The sequence below is a fragment of the Apus apus genome, chromosome 1, assembly GCF_020740795.1.
Source record: "Apus apus isolate bApuApu2 chromosome 1, bApuApu2.pri.cur, whole genome shotgun sequence".
Lineage (NCBI taxonomy): Eukaryota > Metazoa > Chordata > Aves > Apodiformes > Apodidae > Apus > Apus apus.
The window spans coordinates 99,816,174-99,843,323 of NC_067282.1; the positions used below are offsets into that span (position 1 = coordinate 99,816,174).

The 27,150-nt window shown below is 43.7% G+C and overlaps 1 protein-coding gene across 3 annotated transcripts; it reads right to left on the bottom strand.

Annotated features, from left to right (window-relative positions):
- Window positions 1–1,126: 1,126 nt before the first annotated feature.
- Window positions 1,127–26,528, bottom strand: LOC127380068 (cystathionine beta-synthase-like protein). 3 transcript variants are annotated; one of them, XM_051608493.1, is made up of 17 exons: window positions 26,437–26,528; window positions 20,423–20,552; window positions 19,129–19,257; window positions 18,425–18,531; window positions 17,329–17,463; window positions 14,635–14,714; window positions 13,768–13,902; window positions 13,157–13,226; window positions 11,583–11,674; window positions 10,704–10,829; window positions 9,961–10,045; window positions 9,662–9,767; window positions 8,736–8,813; window positions 7,993–8,127; window positions 6,924–7,032; window positions 3,831–3,915; window positions 1,127–2,133 (listed from the first exon to the last, which is right to left on the bottom strand). In XM_051608493.1, exons 3-17 carry the CDS (start codon window positions 19,251–19,253, stop codon window positions 2,024–2,026), a joined length of 1,578 nt encoding a protein of 525 aa, XP_051464453.1. In that variant the 5' UTR covers window positions 19,254–19,257; window positions 20,423–20,552; window positions 26,437–26,528; the 3' UTR covers window positions 1,127–2,023. The 3 variants fall into 3 exon arrangements, with proteins under 3 accessions (XP_051464453.1, XP_051464451.1, XP_051464452.1); XM_051608491.1 differs by having other exon boundaries at window positions 19,129–19,340; XM_051608492.1 differs by lacking the exon at window positions 26,437–26,528 and adding an exon at window positions 23,026–23,169 and having other exon boundaries at window positions 19,129–19,340.
- Between the last annotated feature and the right edge of the window lie 622 nt (window positions 26,529–27,150).

Sequence of the window (27,150 nt, forward strand, 5' to 3'; positions counted from 1 at the left end):
TTTTTAGACTTCACAGTAATTCATTCCAGAGCCTCGGAAAAATCTGTCTTAAAGTATTAATTTAATAGTTAAAGCACAGTTTCAGCTAAGTATGGATCATGTTACTTCAGTAATGCCCTAATCTGAAGGGAGAGCCAATGTCTAACGAAATAAACTGAATAAGGGTAGAATAAACTTCGCATTCATCAGCATGGCATTTCAGAGATATCAAAAATCAGCCTGATGCTTTTTATTATTACAATACAGTTCTTAACATTCACAACTTCAAGGCAAGAGAGAAACAGTTAGAAAATAAACCAGGCTGTCACACTGCTGGCAGGCAGACACTATGACTAGTGTCACTTCTTTGGCTTTGAGCTGTTAGCTTGTCTCCCTCCTCCAGGCCAGCACCAGCCAAGGCACAACTGCAAAGGCTCTGCTTGGTGAGCACTAACATGGGACAGGGCAGCTTCCATTACCTCTCTCTAAGCATGCACTGGCAAAATGGAAAGCAAATTCCACTGCCATGGAGAGGCCAGTGAGGTAAAAAGAAGTCTATACACAGGAGGTAGTCATTGTGATTTTTAAATAACTGCTTTGTTTTCTCTTAGCTGACTCACCATTCCCTACAGCTTTTTGACTTTTTTAAATAAAAGAAAAACAAACACAACTTTGCTCTCCTACTAGCAATAGACCCAGCCTAAATACTAATTTTTTTTTACTTCAGTGGAGAGACGAGTTAAGAAGTGTTACTCTTGCTGATAAAAACGTTGTTATTGGCAAAAGGCCAGTCTGAAGATGACTAGAGCAGTCTTTATGAAGATGAAGAACAGCCACTTTTCTCCTGTAACCACAGGGTGATTCTGCTCACTGTTACAGCTAAGGGCAGCCAGTAGCTTGAGCACAGCAGCCTACGGATAGTGCTGCTAGTGCCAGACTGTGAGTCAAACATTACTAAGAATCCAAAGTTACAGAACTGGTCACAAGTTGTAGCTGCACACACCTACTACAAATTACTCTCAGGCACTTTTGACAGTACCAGCCTACACCATGTTTGCCAGTTACTTCCAAGCTTGGCTACAGTGAATTCAATTAATAGTAGAGATTTTTGTCCTGGAATAAGGCACTACAATGAACTGGACTCAAGTTTACAGCTCTTGACAGATTACCTTTGTTTATTCTAAAACAAGCATTAAAAAAGCACTTTAAGATAAACAAGAGGGTGGGGAGGCAAGGGGAAGATACTAGATGAAACAGTGTGATTTTCTGAGACTTTCAAGCAAGAAACTTATCTTACTTTAGAATCTTTTCACTTGTGCTTACTTATCAGGGTACAATCAAAAAAAAGTCTGTCTTTGTGGTGAAAGCTAGTGCACTGTGTAAAACAAAGTTACTAGTTTATGTTTGTCACTTCACTGGAAGGCTTTCACTCAAGCCAGTTTTTCCTCAGAGCAGCCAGTCGAAACAAGCCTTAACTCCAGTCCTCAAGATTTCTTCTTCTTTTACAAGGATGCCATCAAAAGAGAAAGCCTCCTTTCTTCTTTCCATGCCCCAGTCCCGTTTTTGTCTCCACACAAGCATTACCTAACTTAACGCACTTGCACAGGAAAAAATAACCCAAAACTTCCCAGAGCTCTCTTGGGCCTCTGATTCAGTAACTCTTTATTTCAATGCATTTTATGAATCTGAAATAATGTTTTGGGAAGCCAGACTTCAGACATAACACGTAATGAACATAGTTAATTTAGGCAGTATTTTTTACACAAATATATATATAGGTAAAAAAATAAATTGTCTTGATAAGAAGTATTGTGTAACCTGATTAAGAAACAAGTCCCCAGAAGCTGTGCAATACAGCAAAATGCACTGGTTATACAGCTGACACCAGAATGGCTAACTGCTATTTTTAGAATTTTGAAAAACAAAACAAAACCAAACAAAAAAACCCACCCTAAGGACAGATCATTCTACCTAAGAAATAAACCTGATTCTTTGTTGGAGATTGCAAAATGTTGTTGAAGAGGCTCCACATTGCAACTTGACTTCAGTTGGACCTTCTTTCCCGTTCACGTGCAGTGACAAAATTCAGCAGGTCGATGGCTGTAACAATGCCAAACACCATTTGCCGCTTGCTGGAGGAACCATCACTGTGATCTACAGAGGAACAAAGAGGGATTCTGGCTTTAGGAGGCACAAACCCACATCATGCACTTGGTTTTAATGGCACTGTTTGTAAAGGCAGATGCCAAGCCATCCCAGCTCCACAAGTCAGGGCTTGTTGGTGGAGCTGGTTATCACTAATGTCCCCTGTATATTAAGGCAGAACCTATGTGACCAACAGTCACATAGGAAGTGGCAAGGATTTTAGTTTCAGAAAGGCTCATCAAGAGAAGGGATTATAGAAACTGAAACATTATGGAAGGAAGGTCCATCAGGCTTATTTTTCTTGACATGAAAACTCAAAATAGATCCTATTACAAAGGCTATTTTCCTCATACATCAGTTTCCATGGCTCTATTTTAAGCAGTTGCAAACTGATATTACCCTATTTGAAGCAGGGGCCATTAAAGGAGGATGTTTGTCAATACCACCTTCCCAAACTGCTGTGAAACACGGAATTAGGTTAAAAATCACAACACATTTTCTCATTTGTATCCTAAAAGTTATTAACCATCTCATCATTGCTACATTGAGAGCACAGGCTCAAATGATTTTTCATGGTGAACACAACATTGGGGGGTTGGACTAGATGATCTTTTGAGGTCCCTTCCAACCCCTAGGATTCTATGATTCTATGATAAGTCATTGACCTGGGAACCAAGTGTCCAAGTGACCTCTGGCCACTTATCTATTGTTTAAGTTCCCTATTCCTAAAATCTGGCTGTATTGTGATGTTTAGCCTACTTACATACTCAGTTTTTTCAGTCAGCTGGATTGTCCTAGACTTTTCACTCATTCTGTATTTGTTCTATTGCAAGCTTCCAGTGAGATTCTAGGTTTATAGTCAGCATAGAGTCAACAGCACTTCCTTATATATATTATCAGGAACAAGCCCACATTTGATGAATAGTCTTCCTTTACAGTTATAATTGAGTTAGCCATCAGATAAGTTTATCTGGCGAGTCTATTGTTTTTAGTCTAGTTTATCAGTGTTTGTAATTTTTCAAGTTGCCTGCTATAAGGAAGGTAAGCCTGGAAAAAATACTGTTACTCACATATAACAGTGATTTACCCTAGCTTTGAAGATTTATTTAGTCATTTCCAGTTTATAAAAAATGTAAAGAGTTTTGAGAAGGCTGAAGAGAAATAGATCTTGGAGTAAAAGTATCAAATGGAATAAGTTATTTTAAACAGAATAAACAGAGTAAAAATAAATATTAAGCTGTCTTGAGACAGTGATGTCAGTGTTGACATCTAGGTCTTACTAAACTTTATAAAGTTGTAATTAAAAAAACTGCAGTGTAGTTAACCTGGGATGCTCACAGTGATGAAACTGCTGGAAGCTGTATGACAGGAGTAGGAAGAAGCAAATATCAGTTGTCCTGCAGGATCTTATTCATTGGCTTACTGCTACTAACAAAGCCCCTGGACAGTGGGCTAGACTCAAACATTCAGTTCTGAGCAGCACCCTGCTCCAAAAGCAGGTATGTTACAGCATGTACATGGGTTTATTAATGGATTTAACTTTCACTCCACAAGAACTGCAATGCCAGTGTCTTACTAAGTGTTAGCAGCACAGTAACAGAAAAGGATTCGCCTTCTTCAGAACTTGTTCACACACTCACACTTGTGCTTGCTTCTTGTTACCACTCACAGATTATCACTTACAAGGTACAATACATCATACTCACATTGAATTTGTTCATGAACCACTAGAGCAAAGTGGTCTATTTCCAGTATATGAGAGAGTTTCCCCAGGTTGTCTTTCAGGTTAATCTAAGGAGAGAGTTAGAAAACTTAAATAAAACAGGCCTTTTTATGTTTAGTGGTTAATAATCCCCATATATTTCGTGCACTATTAAGACAATACTTTAGTATTTATATACTGTTCCCACTTGAAGTATTGTAAAACACTAACAGATCAAGGCCAACTTAATAGATTTTTTTTCTTTGTTTCTAATTTCCAAGAAAACAGAACAAAAAAAACAAAGTTTACATGAAGTTATTCTACCCAACTCTGTATGCATAATGAATACACTGAATTTAATGAATATCTGAAAAATGTTAATGATGGAAAAAAAAAAAAATCAGGTGTTCCATGTGTCTAACAAAAGAAGCTACCACAAAACTGATTATACTTGGTGATTTTACACTAGCAAGACTTGAAAAAAGTGCATTAATCAGTCTGCAAATCATTGTGGATGTGAATACTATCTGCAAAAGCAGCAGGGGAGAAAAAAAGCCCAAACAAGCCAAAAACAAAACCAAAGGTGAAGATCACTCAGCTAACACTGCATTGAGGTGCAAATCAAGGAACTGAGAATCAAGAATTCGTTTTTAGCAAAGTTCACCTTTTCTAAGACTAAACTAGAAAGCACCCCATGTGGACTCTGCAGAAAAAAATACAGACCCTTCAGAAACACTTAACTAATCACTTGCTGGAACCATTTGAAAGAATCCATAAAGCTGTTCTTCCTACATGCTTTAACATATTCAGCAAAAAGTCTATTACCCAGCTGACTCTCCCCAGGTAACAGCAGCACCCACCATCTAACATGCTTTCATTTACAAGGATTAAAGGAATTTACAGCAAAAAAAAGTCTCGCACTGCAGATTAAAAAAGCCTTTATTGTGCAGTGAGCTCAGCTTGTCATTGAGTAATAAATGCCACAGCATGAACGGTTGGGCTGCAGTGGAACACAGAGCTTTCGTCTCCATATTGTGTGTTAGAAGAGATCAAAAGGATTCCCAGCAGCCCGTGTTTAAGGCTACATGAAGTAAGCAGGCTATTATGGGCTACTGAAGCATCAACCCTTAAGCTTGTGGGCCAGGCAAGAGGTGAGGGGAAATCTGGACTTCCTCCTACAACAGGTCAGCTATCAGTCACCAAAACTAACAAACAAGCAGTTCTGTGCAGATGTACATACAAAGCCTAACTTTTGAACCCAAGTTCAAAGCTCTCTGAAGGGGTGGAAGCCCCTTGCCACCTCATTGTATATAATCAATGTATACAATCAATAATCAGTGGCTGGGTGGGCTGAAGATGATCATGACATGCAACCCACGGGCAGCACTAGGACAAATATGAAGACAAACATGTCTTGAGATGCTTAATGAAAATTTAAGAGAACTCCCATGGAGCTGTCACCTGTCACTACTGCTCATTCAAGGCCCCTAAAAATTTTGCCCATGATTTTTCCCATGTCCTGTGGGCCTATGCACATGCTACTACACTACACATGACTGGGACTGCTTGTTTGGCTATAAGGGCAAGTGACATGGCACTGCTCATGGCCCTACAACTAAATTCTCTCCTTCCCCAGAAGTAGGTTCTGGTCCACTGAGGATGCTGAGGATACCAGGCCTTGCAATGTTTATCAAAGTGCTAAGAGATCACCACAAAATACTTGGAATGATCATACCAGAGAAAGCTTCCTGTGCTGCCACAAGACAGCTTTGCCTTGGTAGTCACAGGCTAGGTCAGCCTCTTATTGATGCATGCTGTACAGATCCTAACTGTAGGATATCCTAAGTAATTTCAGTGACACAGATAATCCATTTTTCCAATTACACCAGTAAACAAGCCAAATAATGTTGACTAAAGTGGTAAGAGAAACAAAATCTACAATACTTCTGAGGTTATGTGCATTTAATCATGTTTCTTCATTAAATCATCAATTCAAATGGAAAATAACAAGTGAATGATGCTTTTAGTTAGCATGTCAGCAATACCACCACTTGTGTCACTCCACGTCTATCCTACACCAAGAAAAGAGTCAGAACTAAAGAGAAAAGAAATGTTCAAGCTGTTCTTTACTGAACAAGAATGAGAAACCTCAAACTGCCCATGGAAAAAAGCCACAACCTCAGAAGCACAGAGAACTGTCTACTACAGCTAAGACCAGTGTAGCTACAGAAATGATTGCACACCACCAGCCCCAGAAACTCTTAAGTTGTCCAAGTGAGGGAGCACATGAACAAGGCAGTTTTTGTTACGCACCACATTTCCACCTGATCCTTGATTATCTGTCTGGGAAGGAAAAAATACATTGATGTTTGTCCAAAAAGAACTAGCATCCTTTCTCAACCTCAGGGACTGAACCAAAGCATTACACATACTTCCAGAATACAGCACCTCATCTACTATGAGACAATGTTGAAACTAAAAGCCTGGTGAAAACTGGGTCAAGCATTCCATGTTAAAAACAAAATTCTTTTCCTGCAAGACAACCAAAGCAACAGCAGCGATACTTTTGTTTTAGAACAGAAGTGCACTGGTAGAGCTGAGAAGTTGTGATATCTTGACACACCACATTGGACAGACAGGTTAAAGTGGCTAACATCAAAATCCACATATCTTGACAACATCAGCTTTCAGCAGCCATCCCCCTGTTTCATCAAAGCATCTGATACAAAAGGCAAGCAGTTGTTTTTAGCCAATACAGAAATTATTTAGAAGAGCTGTTTCAGCATCTCTCTGTCTCTTCCCCTGGATAGTTACATTGCCCAGATTTGTGCTAGCATTTTTTGGGGGAGAAGGAAAGGAAAAGCATGCTAGTAGAAAGCCTGTTAAAATAATGGAACAGCACCATCCAGAGTCACAACATGAACCTGGGAGCAATCAGGTGGCCCAGGACAGAGTTTAGAGCACATCTGTGCTCAGTAACAGCTGCTCTGTATGGTCCCAGCTAAATCTTATTCAGCCTGATGCCTATGTGGTGTTAGGATGCCTACAGTAGTACTTTAAACCAGAGAAGTAAAAGTTGCAGAATATACCTGCTTACCTGTTTAAATTGCTTGTAGATTACTTTGCTAACTTCATCAGAAGGCTGAACTTTTCCAGCAAGTAGTGAAGAAAGCATATTACCCAGGGTAACCATGCCCAGAATCACTCTGGAGGAGGAGAGCAAGAAGATAGGGCTAAACAACACAGAAGTCTCAGGTGTTACTGTAGATACAAGCATCCACTTCCAGCTAGTCTGAAGCAGACAGTTCAAATGTTTCATGGTAGAAAGGAACATGATTGATGGTATACTTGGATTCAGTGCCTCTGTAGGAGACAGGGTCCAGTTCTCAGAAGTTCTGGGGAATCACACAGAAGTCAGCAGATGCTGTGGGTGCCAGGCCCTTCTGAGCATCAAGCTCTTTCAATCTCCAGTTTTTTCAACTGGAAAACTTGTGCAATCCAAGAGAGCTTTTGAGAAGCACAGCTTCATTGTTTTACACCCTCACCTGTGCTTTTGAAAGGTATGATGACCAAAGAATGCTTGCCTCAATTTTGTTTATTCCCTTTCTCCCTACAAGAATCTGCAAGGATCTCTCAAGTTAGCACTGTACCTAGAGAATAACTGAGCAACTCATAATTATTCAGCCTGTCCTGCAGGAGACTTGCAAGGTAATAAGGCATACCAGCTTGCTGAGGATCCCTTGCTTTATAGGGGTCACTGCAAAATTGTGCTATAATGCAGTGTTTTGAAGAAACTGGGTGAAAGTTTTGAGGGAGATGGACAGGTTGGTTAAACATTAATTTTGGTTTTGTTAAGTTAAACAGCTATTCTAAAAACAATGAAATTATTCTGCAGAAACACAATGAGTAAATATATCATAATAAGCATCAGAGGCTTGTTACATGAAGGGCAGGACAGTCCTAGCAGGACAACATATTAAGTCCAGAACTGGTATGTTTAAGGTTATATTTCTGCACTGTATTACTGTAACCGAAAAGAGATGAGTGAGAGGATATTATACTTGTACTAATCATTTAAAAGATATCCCCTCGGACCTGATGAGGGAAGTGATATATATGGATGAAGAGTGATATATACGGATGGAGAGTGATATAGGAGGACATACCCAGATTCATCAACAACTGGTACCTGGTCGAATCCCTTCTCCCGGAGAATTTCAACAGTCTTTGCACAGGTAACAGTTGGAAGCACAGTCAAGGGAGCAGACAGGCTTAGTTCCTGAACACTGATGTTCCACCACCTGGGTATTAAATAAAAACAAAACCCATGCAAGTTTTATGGAGAAGCAGTTGTTTATGTACAGTGGCATTCAATGCTACAGGAATGAAAGAAGGCTGCAAGGAAGAATCAGGATTCAGCCAGAGTCAGTAAAGCTTCAAGGCTTTCAAGTTTTCCCCCAATATCAGAAAATCACTGAAGTGTAAGAGAAGGCTTTTTCATCTGTTTTCTAGGATTACAGATAGTGGAGAATACTAATCTCCCTAGTGTCATTATTTCTGTATTACACAGAAAATGTTGTGCTACTACTCAAAGAGCTAGGCGTATTTACAGTCATTATAGGTAGTAATTTAGGGAAGACCACCTTCTACCTATGTAGACTCGCAGTGCTTTGCACTTAAGAACTCTGATGTTAGAAATACTCTCTGTTCTTCTGCTGCCATGCAACTCAAAGAAGGAAATTAACTAATTTAAGCAGTTTCAATTAATAGTTGCAATTATACAGCAACACAATAGCATGAAAGATAGATCAAAGAAAGTAGTGTAAATTGAAGTAAGCTTTAAATTAGCAACTGCCATGAAGTCGATCAAACAGACTAACGAAAATCCAAACGGATCCAACATGTTTACCAAGGTTTTTTGACCAAGTCATCTTCTTCTTTCATGAACCCTTTCTGAATCATCCATTTGTCACTCAAGAACTTGGACCTGGAAAGCATAAGGAAGTTAAAAGTTCATTATCAGGCTGAACATCTGACAGCAAACCTAATAATACACAGAGGCAACTGTTTAAAGCTCATTACCACTAAAAACTAAAGTGTAATTGGAAGTCTACTGCCATTTGCCATACAAGCTTACCTGCCAGGGGCACTAAGACGAAATACTGATAGGAAGAAAAAAGAATCCCTTAGAAAACAGTTTCAATTACACCAGTCCCTTCTCATACAACAGAGACACAGCCTGGAATGGAGAAGTGCCAACCTGTATTCAGGCATGGTCTGTCTGCAGTTTCTAGTCATCAGTCATCTAGTGTTGTTTTGGATGCAAGAGAAGTCAGGAAACACAGCTAAAAACATAATGCTTTGGGGTATGTTTCAGTGCAGTAGGAGAGAAACAACTCAGCACAGCTCAAAGCCCTCAGAGTTCCAGCCATAAACTCACCACAACACTGGCTGCTGCTACAGCAGTGCTGTGTTCTGCTGTGGACACAGGCAGAGAGCAGACAGCCTTATCGGGACCCTTCCAGAAGTGGGATAATACCAGTGGTCCCCAAGAAATAAAACAGTGAAAGCAAGTCTTTTCCTGTGAAAGATATTAACCAGTGATTGTTATATACTGAAGTCTGACAAAGAGGAGCTCAGCTTTCAGAGGGCTAAGCTCCTTTCTGTTCCATGTTAGACCCTTTCTAGATACCTCAGAAGTTGTGCCCCAAACACTTCCCTTGCTTGGGTAACTGGGTGCTGAAAAAAATAGGTATTCAACTCGCTATTGCTGTAAGGAGGTCTGAGGGACTGCCTAACCCTTTTCCCAGAGAAAAAAAACAAGCAGGTTCTTACATGTAGTTCCTGATAGAGTCAGGGAGGATAACAACACAGCGCTGACCTTCCTTCAGCTCTTTGGCTGCCTTCACAGCTACAGACATGGCACTGCCTGAGCTGCCACCTGCCAAAATGCAGATCAGAGGCAAAACTGTCAAACCCTAAGTGAAATGAGAAAGAGTGAAAGAGAAGTGAGACAGTACAGGAGTCCAGGGTGAGTAAGACAGCTTCTGAAGTGGAAGAAGGTCCTGACCTGCACAAGGCTTCAGCTTCTCACATGCTAATCAGAAACCCAAAGGATGTGCATCTGTTCTTACCACACAGCAGTCCTTCCTCTCGGATCAGCATGCGTGCTATAGCAAATGACTCTTCATCATTGCTCTTGTACCACTGGTCCACTGTCTGGGAAGGGACAGGAAGACAGAAACAAGGGTCTGTTTAAATGAGGAGGCCTAAGGGAGCTACACAGCTGGTGTGAATTCAACCCATGCTCTTTGAGGTACCAGCTGCCCTACTGAGCCACGTGCTTAGGTTTCCATCCTCCAAACGCTAAGTGTTGTTGTGGGGTTTTTTTGCCAGGAAAAGACAATCACATTTGCACAACAGGCTCCTTATTGAAACCTTGCTGTGAGAACAGCCTATTGTGAGAGAGCCACAGAGAGCATCAGCTTCCTTACCCTCTTGGAGGGCTTCCCAGAGACACAGGCTCTGCTCAAGACACAGGACATAGTCAGAACCACTTTTGGATGGGTTGGGGTGCTTTGTTGATTTTTGTTTGGGTTTTTTTGATTGCTTGAAGAGGTGTTTTGGGAATTTTTTTAAAGAGTACTGTGTACTAAGAAAATGTTATCTGCTCATAGCATTTCCACCTAGCACTGGATGGCCAGTGCAGAAGCCTTCTAAGGACAACTTTTGCTGATGGGAAGAACAGGAATAGTTCTGTCTGCTAGCCTTTCCCTTTCAGCTCAAATAAATTTTTCCAAGTTTTTCCTCCACCTTTCATCTCACTTCTGCATCCCAACAGAGGGCAAAGGGCAGTAAACCAAGCAGCACAACTTACAGATCTATCCAACACTGTGGGGACAAAATCATATCCAATTCCTTCCACTTCATACATTGTCTTGTCAGTCTTGTTCAGTGATTCTGGTGTAGCAAGGATGGAGCCTTCAGGATCAACACCTATGATCTGGAGAAGCAGTTTTCACTTTGGGTACCAGGACACACTCTTTTTGAGAACACAGCTATTTAACTCATGAGCACTGGCCTCATAGCTAAGCTAACAGCAGTCTAGTCTCCTATTATTTCCCTTATGGCAACATTCACCTCCCCTATGAGCCAAATGCTTTGCTGCTTCTGGTCCCCTGACAACCCATCCTGTTTGCTCAGGCTGTGGACACCAAGTGTGGGGCACCACTTGTTCTATATGGGTTTTGCTTGGTTTAAACAGAAAAGAGGGTATCCCTGAAACAGGATTGTTCTCATTCACATGTCAGGCATCATTACAGCCAATACATTTTGTGCCAAGTGAAAGCAGGTAAGTTTTTTTGTTTACCACCCCCTGTCTATGTAGGAAAATATTCTCCATTGAAATACAATAAAACCTCAGCAGCTCCAGACAAGTTAGTGAAGGCAGCACAGAAATACAAGGTTGCAGAACACACCAGGGAAGAGAGTTTCTCAGACACACCATGAAGGGATCTGAAGGCCAGTTTTCACCTACTAAGCCAAACCTGAACTCTGGCCACCAGTGAGACCAGAGCATGATAATTTCAGAGAGTCTGAAAACCCTTTCCATGCTGCTCAGAACTATCTTCTAACTAAGAACATTCATGAGCTTCCCACAGAGATTCAGGGCCGGCTTGCAAGGAACGGAACATGCCAAGTGGAGCAGTTTGAGGTTCACCCCACTAAAGAGAAATGCTTTAGGCTTGAAACTTACTTTACAATCTGGACATTTCTCCTTCAGCTTTCTGGAGATGCCAGTGATAGTACCTCCTGTGCCGGCCGTAGCTACCAACATGTCTATTTTTCCTGTTTAAAGGTGAGGGATAGAAGGTAGTTGTGAAATCTCCCCCAGAATGATGGATTAAAAACCCACTTACAACTAAGTATATACTTTCTTCAACAAAAATGCCAGACGTGGCAGAAAAGGGCAAGATAAGTGTCTTTGCTTCCCAAAAGCTGGTGTAAGACCTACATTGAGACCACCTTCCTCAGTCCTCATTTACTTCAACAATGGTTTTGAAATGTCCATCCAGTTGCCTGGCAAGGCACCAATGTGTGGTACTTTGGACACAGCTGGAGGTGGCCCATAGAGCTGACACCCACCATTTTCCTGTTACTGCATTTGCTGATACAAATAATGCATTTTCAAACTTAAAATGAGCAGCCCATTGTATCAGTGAATTTCCTGAATTAACGCCAAGAGCATGGGATAGGCATTCAATGAGAGAACTGTTAACATAACTACTCTCATTTTCATGTAAAAAAGACACTTTTGGTCATAAGCAGAATGAGTATAATAGTTCATCCTTCTGTCACCACCCACAGTTTACCTGGTGCATCCACATGACAGCTTTGTTAATGAAAAAAACCGCATTCTGAAAAGGTCACCAGTTCACACCAAATGCTTACCAGTCAAAAGAATAACACCCCACCAAGCAGGGGTAACTGAACAGTGCCTGGCCTAGAAGGAAAAGCAAATACAAACAAAAAGCCTAAAGCTAGAACTTACCTAAACTCTCAGCTGGTAAGCCAGAAGCTTGTTAAGTTATATTCATTTTAACTCAAATTTAAAGAAACTTTGCCACAGAAAGATAAATCCTGTGAAGAGCTAGAGTTACTTTTATGGGAAAGGAGGACCCCTTTGCATGGTCCTCACCTTAATGAGAAGGAATTTAATAACTGATTTTCTTATTAAAGGGTCCCATCAGAACTTATAAAACTGTCCCAGTACAGTTTTATAAGGCAGGTCAATAGCCTCCTATGATTTCCTTCTACCACCTATGGCAAATGCCTACATAGTAGGCTATAGCATCACACTGGATGCCTCCAACAGCTCTCAAACCAATTCCTCAGCTGGGTGAGTTAGCCAAGCTGAAGTTCTCTGCTGCCACAGCTCAGCCACTTCCAGTACTCCAGCTGCCTGGAGCTAACATGGAAGCCACTCTTAGAGTAAAAGAGATCAGAGAAAAATGACCCTATTCTTCCATGCTGGTCTACCTATGCCTTTTCTTCTTAAAAAAAAAAAAAATAAAAAATGGGATAACTTAAGAATTGCTATCTTCTCCACTTGATCACAAGCAGAGAGGTCTAAAAAACAAAGCAACCTTCTTTAGTGAAAGAAAAAAAAATACTACAACTTTTGAAATAATTCTCTACTGACACACAGCATATGTATGGCATTTGCTGTACCCCGCATTTCTCATCCACCTCAGGCCCTACCATCCAAGTACGTAACAAGAGAATAGCAGGGCCTCCCTGAAGAGGCAGTCAGCAGTAGAGCAAACATACCTTCACATTGCTGCAGGATCTCTTCAGCTGTGGTGTCATAGTGCGTCAGGGGGTTGCTGGCATTACGGTACTATGTTGAAAGGCAGAATAGCCATTAAGTAGACCCAGAAGACCAGATTCACATTGTGAGGCATTTCAAGGACACGACAAACATTGTCCAAGCCCCACAGTAGTTACAGATATTATTTCCAGACTGTTTCCTTATCTATTACCAGGACCTAGGCAGAACGCCCAAAGAGAGATACAACCTTCCTAAGAGATCTAATTTCAGAGTTGTTCTAAGGCACCCTCTAATGCCAAGATCAGTCCTGTCTGTGGAACAGTTTATTTAAGGAACATGACCCTTGTACCCATTCTTCCACACAGATATGAGAATTCAGTGGAAAAGGCCACCCATATGGCTGCAGTTAGTGCAAACACAGGGTCGTTGCTGCCCTCTAGTGACTATAAAGACTTGCTACCCGACAGCATGGTGATTGCTCAACTACAGCTCCAGACCTGGGATATAATTTCCTAGATACGCACATAGGGTGCTGAGCAGTCAATCGAGGACACCAAGGAACAGGGCTGCAATACCTCCTCCCATGCCCTTCTGACACTTAGTCTCTCACCTGGTCCAGTATGTGTGAATTGGGGATTTCGTTTTTCAGTCTCCATGCTACTCCCACATGAGATTCAGGAGAATCAAATCTGGCAGTCGTTGGGGTTCTCACAATCTCGGCACCCAGAGCTCTCAGAACATCCACCTGTAGCAAATAAAGGTGGTCACAAAACCTCTAAACACTCACCCAGCACGGGGTCTTCACTGGGTTGCAGGGGAAAGAAAACATCTTCCCTTTTACCTGCTCTGCAATAGCATCCTTAGTGGTTTTCCTAAACTTCAGCCCCACACCACTGAGCCATGGGTCCAAATCCTTAATGTCATTTGGTCTTACCTGAGCTTTGTTTGGGAGCTAGATGTCAAATTCCTGTCTCTATTCTAGGCCTGCAGGCCTGTAGGGACTATTACTACACATAAAAAGCCTCATTCAGGCAAAACACCATCTTCTCTCATGAGGGTCACATATGTTCTGCACTCCAACAGTGCTATTGCCCAGTATTTCATGTTTAAGTGCAAATTATGTATATTTACCTCATTTTTTGGACACAAGCAGCAAAGGAGACCCTCCAGGGCCCTATACACCATCCAACTACTACAAGGGCAAGAAAGTTTATGACACTGAGCTAAGGCAAAGCCTGTCTTCAGAGAGGAGGGAGGTCTTTGGTGAAGCAGGGTATACAGCAATGGCCATGTGGTAGCTCTCTCCACAGCAAGTAAGAGCAAGCAATAGGTATAGGCAGAGTTCTGCCTGGCCAGAGACTCAGAGACCAAGAGCCTACACCTTTGTTGCTAAAGCCAATGCACTCATCTGCATCAGGAGTTCTGCAAGTGCAAACATGTTTGTTTTTAAATTCTTGAAAAGAAAAGCAGAGCTGACCTTCTCCATGCTCATCTTCTCTGGCATCACAATAATACAGCGGTAACCCTTCACTGCTGCAGCCAAGGCCAGTCCAATTCCTGGAAGCAAGCGAAGACATGTAGAGCATACAGCGAGGAGCAACAAAGAACAAAACCCACAGAGCTAGCTCTGGCATGCCCTGGCTTCAATGAGATTTTCAGAGGCCTCAGTACAGTGTCTTTGGAGTAGTGGCAAAGGGAATACTTCTGACTACTGGGGAGAACTGGATTTACAGATCCTGCTAGTTCTTTGAGGACCACAGTCAATAAAAAGTTTAGCCAAGGGGGGAGGGGGGGGGGGCAGATTTGACATGTGCCAACTGCTAGCTTCATCACATGCACATCACCTTTCTACTGCCTCACACCATTTTTACAGCAGTAATTTTGGAAAGGAATGAACTCTAAGCTAAAGAAGACTACAGCAATAATTCTGATACTGTCAGAAGAATATTAAGAGTCTCTACTGACTCACTTCTACATTAAATCCCTAGTCCGCAATGCATCAAAACTAACTCCTTCCTAAAAATATATTATTTAGATGGTGTGTGTAATTGAGGTTCTAATGCACTATTGTCAGCTTGCTACCACAGTGAAGCACCTTGACTGTAAGAGACAGACACCTCATTTCTAGTTTAAAAATATATATCTCCAGCGTGATTTCTGCCTTCCAGCTTGTCATTATCTGCCTACCTGAAGAGCTAAGTCCAGAAGTGCCTTCCCCATGGAAGAGAAGCTTACATCTGTTATCAAATCACCTTTCTGCTGGATAAGCTTAACAGATCAAGTTAGCTGATGTGTCTGAGGTCAGACTGCATGGCACCGCCCCTGCTGATCTGGGCACCAGGCACAGTACCAACACATGCCCATGACAACACCTCACAGGTGTTCACCCTACGCAGAGACTTGCTTGTTCAAAGCTGACTGTTTCTACATGGTGCTGGATTGTGTAGGGGTGGAAAAAAATATTTAATTGCTTCTGTAAGAGAAGCATAACTTACACCCAAGTAATTCAAGTAGTCTTTAAATATTTGGGAGGCAGAAAAAAAGAACCCCCGCAAAATCACAACACAAACCCCCAAGGTTTTCTCAGTATATTATAAATAAACATGGATACCCAAATAAAGGAAAAACAAAGGCTCACTAAGGCCAAAAATGAAATAGAAGCCATCCACCACACTCCCTTATGGTCTGTGATGAAGAAAGCATTTGCATTTTGAGAACTGAACTCAAACACTTTGTACTTTCCACTACTGACCTGGAAATGCAGTAAACAAAAACAGGACTTTGGCTAAGGGAGAAGTGGGAAGCAGAGAGGACAAAAATATAACACATTAGCTCTCATGCCTAACATACTCAATAGCTCTGAGCAGCAGCCTAAAGGAAAAGCCCGTTCTCTCAGGTTACTGTCTGCCCTGGTCTTTGCTTGAAAACAGATAGTTTTCTCAAGTAATTGTTCTGTATCTCCTTCAGTTCTGTTTTCTATCTTTTGGATTCTTTGCTGAGGAGAATAATTTACCAGGTACTGACCCAGAAAGCAGAATGCCATAGTATGACCTCAGATACTGGAAGAATGCAATATATATATATATGGATATTTTCAACAGCATGCCATTGTTCAGGCCAGAGGTATAGCCAAAATTACAAGGACTTCAGTTCCACTGTTCCCCCTATGGAGCAGCTCCTCAGCAAAAAGCAACAGATATCACTTCCCAGCTTTCTGCTGAAGACTGGGGAACTGGTCACATATCATCCATTAACAAAAGCTGGACTGGATCAAAAGAACAAAAGAAAGATCTGTATCTGGCCTGTATCTATCAGAAGGCAACAGTGGAGGGATGCCCAAGAAAGACTTTATGCACAGGTCAAGACACCCCTCCAGAGCACATCAGGCAGGGAAGTCACTTGTAGCTCAGCTCAGGAACCTCCTGAGAGCAGGCAGTAGATTTTATACTTCACAAGCTCAAGGGGAACATTCCAGGTGTGTCTATTCCCTACCAGTAGAACAGCTTAGCAGAAGTACAACAGCTGTGATGCAGGAGCCCAGAGTTAACTCCAGTCTGCTCATATAATCAGATGCTCTGCCCTGGTCCCTGACTAGTGGGGACCTTCCAGCCCTCCAACGAACAGACACTAACCCAAGGGGAATCTGTGGAAAATCTAGGTCTGCAAGAGCTGTGTTAGCAGACAGTACTGAAGAGATGCAGCTTGTCTCCCACCTCGGCTGCACCACATGGAAAAGGCTGTTTTTCAAACCAGGCCCAGCTCACATGACAATGTATAATTGAGGACCATGGGACTTCCCAAACCAAAGGGGAAGATCCAGATCTACACCAGGCTTTTGGTGCTTGATTTCCAACAATTTCAGGTCAGACTCTAAATCCTGAATAGGACCTAAAGAGCCTACCAAATCTGGACTAGCACTTCATTTAAAACAAAGAGCATCTGCAAATTTAGCAGACCTCCTTCCCATCTGTTCTGGTCAGCATAGGACACTGCAGAATTGTTCCTTATGCAAAATGGAAGAGGCACTGCTCCCTGCACCATGCAGGCAGGAAGAGACCCCCTTTCTTCCTTGCACAGGCAGCTGCCATGCTCCAATCTCCAGCCTGCCTCTTCCAGGAAAACCACCAGAGAATTTCCTCCCTCACCTTGCTAGGGTCTCTCCATCCCCTACCTGTGTTTCCAGAGGTTGGCTCTATGATCGTGTCCCCAGGCTTCAAGATCCCAGCCTTCTCAGCATCCTCTACCATCCTCAGGCTGATGCGGTCCTTCACACTGCCCCCAGCATTGAAGAACTCACATTTTGCCACTAGAAACAAAGAAACCAAGCAGAGTTCTTAAACAGCAGTCCTTTGCCAAACAGGCTGCTGATCCCTAACATATCTACAAAAGCAGCTCTGTTAACTTGTCTGCCCAATTCATCTCCCTCCCTGACAGGGATTCAGTTCAGTGTCTCCACTGTCTTGGGTCAAAACAACACAGCAAATTTAGTAATTTATACTGGTCACAGAAGCCAGGAACCCCTATTCTGTCAGTCTCCTCAAAATATGACCTCTCATTTTATCTTTCCTCTTTATTGCAGCCCAGTCATTAGTATAAAAAGCCCCAGGACTCTTACAGTACAATCGCATGAGGAAGAGAACTCTACCAACATGCCTTGCTCTTTCCCTACTACATTTTCCAGCCAAAGAGTTCCTGATCAAACTGAGAGTTTCTCCCCTTGTTCAGCCAATACTTTCACTTCAGTACTTCCAGCATTAATCCCTTCAGTGGTGCTAAACACCTTTTAGGACTCTGATCAGAGCCTCCAGATATCTCCAGTATGGTTGGATTTAAAAAACCCAAACAAACAAAACACTCACTGACAGTTTCATCTGTTTCATCATTTTCAGTGACCTTTAGTGGCAACTGCAGATCTGCATTTTACACACACTGATGAATACTCTGAATACAAGAAGCAGTTAAAAAACTTCATACAATAGATTTTTAAAATTAAAACATTATTTTCTATGAAAAAAAGTTTTATTTTTTTCTACAAAAATGGAAAAGCTGCAGGAAATGTCTTCATGAAGTACAAATTGATGGAGGCTTTAGATGACCAAATCCTAAAAACCTGAAAATCTGCCAAGAAAGAGGAATTTTTCTCCCCATACTCTGCAGGGTACCTGCACTTCTTCTATGCCCAGATTATATGACACCACCAACCAGGACTACCCAAGTTTCTGAAACAGTATTTGTTTCTTTTATTTTCTGCCTGCAGCAGTACTCACAGAGTTCACACTTGAGCCCATACTGCTTCCCAATCTTGTTGATTCGCACCAAAGGTGTATTGCCAACTTTATTCAGGATGCTTGGCAGGATTTTCAGAGGTTCTGGCCTGGTACACATACAACAAAAGTCAGCGTATTCACAGGAAGGGCCACAAGCAGGTCACACAAAAGCAACACAGAATTTCTGATGTTTTTATTTCAACCAGCTTTCTCCCTCCCCTTTATTAGGCTAGTTATTTTTTATATTTTGGTTTAAGAGTATGTCCATTGGACAGATTCACAAAAAAACAAGTCCTTGATCCAAAACAAGAATTAATTAGACATCAAGCCAAGTGCTGAGGCAAGAATGAAGTGCTCTGCCCTTTCTCTTGGCATGAAATACCTTAGCACTGCTCAGAGTCAGCTATTTTAAAAGCAAAAGGCATAAACAGAACAATCTTTCATCTACTCAGGGAACTGTTTGCCAGATTACTTAAAATAAGTTAGTTACAGTCCACGTAGTTTCACATCTTCGGTGCAAGGCCCCTTGTTTGCTTTATCTGGGTTCTTAGTTTTGCTTATACATGGAAACTAAGAAGCACCAGCATATGTACATACTAGGCAGCATCAATTTAGATCAGTCATCTTTTTGTTAAATCCACATGGCTCTTGGGGCACCTGGATTAGTGCTGTACTGAAAACCAGCAAATAGAAGTAATACTTACAGAGTGGTATGACGATGAGGGGAGGCAGAGAGAGGTTTCCCAAGCTTCCATGTGCATTTGCTAGGTGTATCAGGGCGAATCCACTCCCTTTCCTTCTCATTAGCCTTGCAGTTCCCATTGTCCATCCCACTAGGAAGAAAATATTTGCCAGATGCATGAGGGCATGAGTTTGTATCTGGCTTCTCCTGGGAAGGATGTGTAGGCATTTTATCCTTGGGGAAGGGAAAAAAAGAAAAAAAGTTATTTGTATGCTCTGCTATAAAAAGGTCAGAGCATCTTTTAAGACTCAAAGTTATTCAAGTTCTGCACCATGGGAAACTACCCATTCACACCACTGCCCCCTCTACAATAGCTAAAAATCATATTACTAATAATTCCTTATTCTTTTCTGTCCCTTGACCAACATATCTATTTCCAGTCTAGTGTTTCAGCATGCAGCTCTTCTGAGGGAAGCCCTGAACAGAAAATACCCTGGTGACAATTTTCAAGAGAGCAATATTGCCTATAAGTCAAAACAAGCAATGACAACAAGTAGCTTCTAACACCCAAGAACAGGTTCTGCCACTGAGTACAAAACATCCTGTCTCTATACCTAAGACCCAGGTACTAGGGGAGAGAGCACAGCATGTCTCAGTTAGACAAATCCCATTCTCAAGTATCCCAGTCTTGTTTTACTCTTTTATGAGAAAGTCACAAATACGTATTTTAATGGTTAATGGATGTTTCCGTAGTTTGGTGAAGATGAGAAAGCATTTCAGCATAATTTTGATTTGCCGAACCCTTACCACCAAAATGAGAACCTCACACTGCAACATTAAGTGCAGAAGTTCAATACAGTGAGTGCCCTATGTGAAGATAACTGCAACACTCTGAAGCATGTGCTTACTCTAACAAGCTTCCATAAATATTAAGAAAACAGGTCTAGTCTCATGGGAGATACCCCTCCCATACAAAAAAACAGCTCTCTGAAATAAAACCTCCCTGTTCCAAGCAGAGAGGAACAGAGTAGAGACTATTTGGAGACTGATTAGCAAAGGTGCCAAAAGACTGCAACATTTCTTGTGGTCATGAAGGAAGACTTCCAGAAAGGGGTTGTTTCAATAGCACTTACCTCTATATCATTCCAGAAAAAAAACCACAAAATCAAAACCAAACCAAAAAAAAAACCAACACAAAAAAACCCCACAACAAAACCCACAACAACCTAGAAGTCCCTCTGAAAACAGGTAAGCTTTTCCCAAATTCTGGTGATAGAAGGACACAGAAGCAGTATTTCCCAAAGACCAAGGAGTACCTTAGACACAGAAACACGCTCTTCCGATACCAACTTCTCCATGTTCTTTGTTGAAGGTGATGGTGCAGTAGACTGGACTTTCTTCAGGAGATCAAGTACTACAGGTCACAGACTGGAATCCTCTTCAAAGCTGCAGATCATGCAAGTTAGAAAAAAAAACCAACAAACTATCAGGAAATGGGCTCTTGTAAGGGGCAAGACACACATGCTACTTTCATGGGGAAAAAAAGAAGCTACAAAACAAAGTGAAGATGACATGTATAAATAGGATTAAAAAAAAAAAATCATGCAGCACAGGTATTGCACAAGGGTCTTCTGATCCTGTTCTCACTGTATGACCAAATTTTCCCTCTACCCTGTCCTCCACAGCTCAGGTCCAGGAAAACAAGCAGAAAACATCTCTTCTGGACTGTCTGCAATTCCATAAGCCTGAAAGTCCACAAAGTAATAGAAAATACTCCAGTTCACAGGATATATACTTCTGGAGACACCAAGAGTGAGGGCTTCAAGGTGCCATGAAACAAAAAAAAACTTAGGAAAAGGCTTTATACGGGAACACTTGCAGAGGCCTCTCTACCCTTGAACCAACCAAAATCTCACAAGTTCCTACCCCAACTGAATTAATGTTGCATGCAAAACTATAGTGATGCTGGATATAACACACATAGCAAACTCTTCAACCACAAAGAAGCCTTCTGGCAGGGCTTTTGTTTGAGACATCAGTAAAAAGGAAGCAGTAAACTAATTTCTACTACTCCAGCTAGTTGTTCATAGAGTCTGCCTGCTTCATTCCAATGAAGACAAAAATCTGGCTGAGGTCTTGGAAAGTAGGGGTGGGAGGGTGGCAGTTTCCTAATACTTGTTTTTCTCATCACCATTTTGCAGGAATTCAGCTCTTTCCATTACTGAATTGTACTAGACCTGGAAAGGTTCCCTGGCCTCATCCTCCTTCTCCTGACAAATGCACACAAAACAGATACAGCTTAGATCAGGCAGAACTGAGGTCTGGTGACACACTGGAAAAAAACCTGAATCACAGGATCAATGAACTTTAGCATTTGATCCTGCAAGTTAACATGCACCACTAACCACTATTGCCTTATGCTCACCAATTCCTTTCTTGCATGCTGATTTGAAGAAAATGCCTAAGGCATTTAAACTGCCCTCCTTTAGGAAAAAAAAGGCCCTGAAGTGCCAGCTTTCCAGACTAAGACTTGAAATTATTCTCCTTCTGTATATAAAGAATTTCATGCCACCAAAATGACATAATTATACTCTATTTAGGTTGATACATGCCCAAGAGCCAGGATGGACTATATCCTGTCCTATCCCACTGACCAAGACTAGACTGAGACACCAGGCCAAGAAAGCTAGCATCCCATAAATACACATAAACTACCACCAACCAATCTTTGTTAAAGAAATCAGCTTACTTTCAGTTCCAGAGTGAAACCCAGCCTTTCTTTCTATTTCTATAAGGTGCCTGGTTCACAGCTGAGAATATCAGCACCTTTTTTAGTACAGAAAAGTACTAAGGAAGTTTCAAGTCTTTCTGTAAGCCACATCCACATACTCCTTCAGACACCTGGCATGCAATACTGGACATGGACACCGACTGCCCCTGCTCAGAGCTATCACTGACAATATTTACAAAGTCCACCTAATAAAGGTACCATGCTGCCAAAGTCCATCTAATAAGGGTACCTTGATGCCAAAGGATCAAACCATTTCAACATGCACGAAGAAAGCAGCAAGAGCTTAGATAGGAAACTGCAGATTTTGTTCATCATCTAGGCTCTCATAAAATAGGAGTGCAAAATCTTTAAAAGCTTCAAATCACCAATCATCAGTGTCCTTCAAGAGGGTCTAAAGACTGAGGAGAGATGAAGAGAGATTTGTTACAGCAAAAGTTTCAGTGGTTTCAAACAATAAGTACTTGTTCTTTGTATTAGCAGGAAAAAAGTTAATGCAGCTATCTTCAAAAGCTGCCTTTTGAAGGACTCCCTTCAAATTGGGCAAGACAGTACCATCTCATTTCCTCTAATGTAAGGCAAAAAAAATCCATCATCTACTAATAGCAACACTCATCATCTCTTGAGCTAGAAATAGCAGGAATGGAGGAAAAGCCATATTTGCTGCCTTCAACTAAGCTGTAAGACTCTCTCATTTTTAGAATGGTAATACTCTGGGGTTTGATCAACACTTCAATAATGGAGTTAAAACTCTGAACAAAAATTAGGAGAGAAAAAGCTAACCACATGCATTGTCACCAAAAACCCTGTCACCAAAAAATAACCTGAAGCAACATCATCCATTGGAAGGAACACAAGGTCCTGTTCGGTCGATCCCTTCAAATAATTTAATTAGGCGTTATTAACCCCACATCCACATAGCCCAAAGTAAATAGGTATGAATATATACACTTATAAAATCAAGTTCTATCCACATTAGCAGAGAATCAGTCCCAGCTATGTTCAATGCAACATCTTAGGGTTTTGAAGAAGGACAAAATCCTAGGACAGACTTGGTTGTTCTCCAAGGATAATTCTTACTACAGCACTCAAGAGACATAAAAGCATCTGCAATAGCTTATACAGTTATACCTAAGAACCAGGTAGGAGCCCAAGGGTGACTTCTAATGTTCAGAACCAACAGGAAGACTTCAGATCTTCAAGTTCCTTCAGTGCTACGGATGAGCTTCCCAACACATCACCCAGAACATCCAGCTGGTGCTTACAGCCCTAGATGATGTAACTTCAGCAAAATAGGAGGCAGAGGTGGTCAGACTAGGATATCAGAAGTCCCCTCATGATCCTGCCTACAGGCCCAAATCAGGCCATAGGAAGCCTCATGGGCGAGGCTTACATCTCTGGATCTACCTCCAGAGAGACCTAAACATCAATTCCTACTGAATAGCACTGAAGGCCAGGGAGTGAAATTAATCTCCAAACAGCCTGAGCTGAACTCACTCCATAGATATATTAGCAGCTACAATTTCTAAGGCTGCTTATAATATACAATGTCAGCACTAATGTAGATATTTAAAGAGTATCATGTGCAAGAACCTAATTGACTCGAGTCTTGCCTAAAGCAGAAATGAAGCTGAAAGGCAGGTGTTAGAGGTGGATCAGATAAAGATGCCTCAAGGGCTGACTACTCAGCAGGAGATGAGATACAGCATACCATTAGGCTGTGGCCTGAGAATGGGAAACTTTGATGTTAAGCAGGTACTTTATTCTGTGAAGAAACAAACCACTGCCAACCTGCTGCTATGCTCACTCTGAGTATCACAGGGACTCAGAGAGCTTTAGGATCTTTACAGGTTACCTGATGTAGCAGTATTGATCCAGCCTTTAGAAGATGTTTGGAAACACCACAGCTATAAGTGATTCAGGAGACAGTCATGTGAGTTCTGTTTTTTGTTGGGGGATTTTGTGTGTGTGTGTGTGTTTGTGTGTTCTTGCTACTTCCTCAGAAGCAGGTAGTGATCACTCTTGTGTCAGGAAGCATCAAGTGACCTGAAGTAACTGGGTATTAAATAATGACACTGTGGCTCTAGGAAGAGATCCTTCAAGAATCAGAAGTCTTGCTTCAGGTGTTTTTTTCTACAGAGCAGACAAGCACATGCATGTCCTCTTGATGGCCACTCTTTCCTTCAAGGCCAGATTGGCATACTCAAAACCTTCTTGATAGCAAATGGGTAGTTCTTTAATGCCCCCCACAACTGTAACATAGCAAAGATACTAAAACTTCAACGGCAAAGCAACTTCCACTGCTACAGCAATTGTTATGCTAGAGATTTGCCAGTGAAAACATGAAAGTATTCAGTCTGCCTTCCCCCCACAGAAAGGAAGCTGTGCATGTAGCCCTAGCACAGGTGTCTTTGACAACTCCATTTCCTGAGTTGCCTCCAACCCTGTCTGGACTCACCTGATAAGTCTTCTGAATGAAGACTGATCTCTTCAAGGAGCACAACAGCAGTTGTGAAAAGACTGGAGAATGCCTTATCTGCTTTTTTACCTACTGCAATAAGAACCTTTCATGCATCTTTCCCTTCTTCTAGTGCCCTCTCCTTAGTCAGTGAACAAAGACAGACCAACGCTACAGCCTGAACAGTACTCCTGATTTGCCAAGCTCACCAAGCACAGGGAGGGATGCATTACAGGTAGAGTTACAGAGGCTTGGAGATTAAGCAACTTCACCAGCGTGACAAAAAGAAAGCTGGAGCTCTGCCCTCTATTTCTGACCAGGTCTATAAAACAGGCAGAAGCACAGCTTCCCCCTACCCCCCAGTATTATCATGCCCATCCCCCCACCCCCAGAAGACATTGCATATTTTATTAGTCCAGGGACCACCGATAAAGGCTGGCAGGGAACCACTGGTCACCACAGCCTGGACAGGAGCCCAGCTTTTTGGCTGATGCATGTTCTGTGGGAAAGACCAGCTGCCACCCATGTGGGCTACACCTGCAGAGCTTTTGGCAGGCATTCACAGCACAACCATGAGCACAGTACACCCTGCTGTTCTGCCTAGTTCTTATGATCTCACCTGCAGACCGCAGGCATCCACCAACAGCCACAGATCAGCCCACCCCAGCCCTGCTGGCAGCCCAGCTGTGCTGCCAGCATCAGATTAGTGACGTACCTGAGCTAGCACTCATGCTCCAGGACATGAGCCCTCCATGACCCTGGCTACAAAGCACAACTTTTAGAAATACTGCTCTGGCTTCAGGAAAACAGGCTGGTTAACCCACACAGAGAGCGTCACAACAGGATACTGAGAAGCCACCAATGTCAAAAAGGATCACCTGTCTAAACACCCTAAGTACTGGACCTAACCTAGCACCTAAATCATATTTCATCGGTAGTGATCTCACTACAGCCATTCTTCCTGCCATGAAACACCAGGCCCTGAGCAAATCTCAAAGTCTCTCAGGAAACACCTTTCCTCCATGACATAAAACCCACAGATTTCTCATATCTCCAAGCTCTGAATTTCACCTCCTTTCTACAGCACAAGTTTTGCACAACACAGAGCTCTCACACCTCAAATTAGCAAACAGACTCGTTGACAGGGTAAACAGTCTGAGCAACTTTGCTGGAGCAGGTCCCAGGTCTCCAAAACCTCCGTGGTCAAAGGCTTTAGGATTAGATACATACACAGAAGTCTAGCTTCTCAAACAGGAATAGGAGAGGAATCACTTGCCTTTCGAGCAATGACTGGTTCAATAAAGTGCCAGGAGCAATCATGCTGCTACTGAAGTAGCTCTCTCAGGTTACAGTTAAGTTCAGACCCTTCCCAATAGGGGAAGGGCAACGTATGCAATAAAAGGTAAGAAAAGAAGCTTATTGTGCCATTGCGTTAGCCAGACTTGCCGAAAAACATTGGCACGGTCCACTCGAGAACAATGGACGACGGGCCAAGAACGCCTGAAGAGCTGGTGCCAAACCCAGAGAGAAAAGCAAAGGGCGCTAAGCAAACCCGCAAAGCCTGCGCGAGAAGCAGCAAGCCAGTCTTCCCTCCTGCTGCTCCCTGCCCGGAGGGGCACTCCGCAGGCCCGCTCCGGCTGCCCCGCGCATCCCCGGCAGCCCGCACCCTCCCGAGGCCCGCACCCCCACCCTGCCCGCCGGGCACGCCCGCGCCAGCGCCGCCTCCAGGCCCCCGCTTGCCCCGCACGGCTCCGGCGCTGCCCCTTCCTCTGCCTTCGGCACCGAAAGAACCCAAAAGCCCAACCGAGCAGCCCAGCCGCCCGCTCAGCCCTCCATCCCCTCCCGCGGGGCGGCGCTCCCGGGGCCGCCCCCGCCGCCGTGACCGTTGAACGGCCGCCCCGGCCGCGGCGAGGCGCAGCCCACCCCACGCGGCCGGCTGGGGGCCAGGGGGGCCGGGGGACGGCCACCCCCGGCTCCCCTCCCTCACCCCGCGCCCGAGGGTGATGCGACGGGCGGCAAGGGCGGGGGGGAGGGCAGCCGCCCCGAAGCCCCCTCCCCCGCCGGCAGCCCCGTCCCCAGCTCACCGGGCGCTCCCCCGGACGCCAACCGGCAGCAACGGGCAGGGGCGGCGCGCGAGGGCGAACGGCAGCCCGCCGGCTCCCCCGGCCCCGCCCCTCCGCCCTCCGAGGGGTGGGAGCGGCAGGGCGGGTGCCGATTGGCTGCCACCGGGGCGGGGGCGGCGCCGGGACAGCCAATGGGGAGGCGGCGCGCGGCCACGGGGCACGGCCCGCCCGCAGCCGGGAGGCGTCCCCGACGGGGCGGACGGCGCCGGCAGCCCCGGGGTATCATCCCCCCCTCATCATCCCCTCGCATCATCCCGCCCGCATCATCCCCGCGGCATCATCCCCCCGCATCACGCCCCCGCATCATCCCCCCCGCAGCATCCCCCCGCATCACCCCCCCCCGCATCATCCCCCCGCATCATCCCCCCGCATCATCCCCCCCGCATCATCCCCCGCATCACCCCCCCGCATCATCCCCGCGGCATCATCCCCCCGCATCATCGCCCACCGCATCACCCCTCCGCATCATCCCCCCCGCATCATCCCCCCCGCATTCCTCCCGCATCATCCCCCCCGCATCATCCCCCCCGCATCACCCCCCTGCATCACCCCCCGCATCACCCCCCCGCATCATCCCCCCCGCAACACCCCCCGCATCACCCCCCCCGCATCACCCCCCCGCATCATCCCCCCAGCATCACCCCCCCCGCATCACTCCCCCGCATCATCGCCCAC

Coding starts and splice junctions, on each gene's coding strand:
- LOC127380068 (XM_051608491.1), bottom strand. CDS start 20,464: ATGGAGAAGTTGGTATCGGAAGAGCGTGTTTCTGTGTCTAAG. Junction 13,227..13,767: donor ATTCACACATACTGGACCAG/GTGAGAGACTAA, acceptor CTTTCAACATAG/TACCGTAATGCCAGCAACCC. Junction 11,675..13,156: donor GATCCTGCAGCAATGTGAAG/GTATGTTTGCTC, acceptor ACCTTTAAACAG/GAAAAATAGACATGTTGGTA.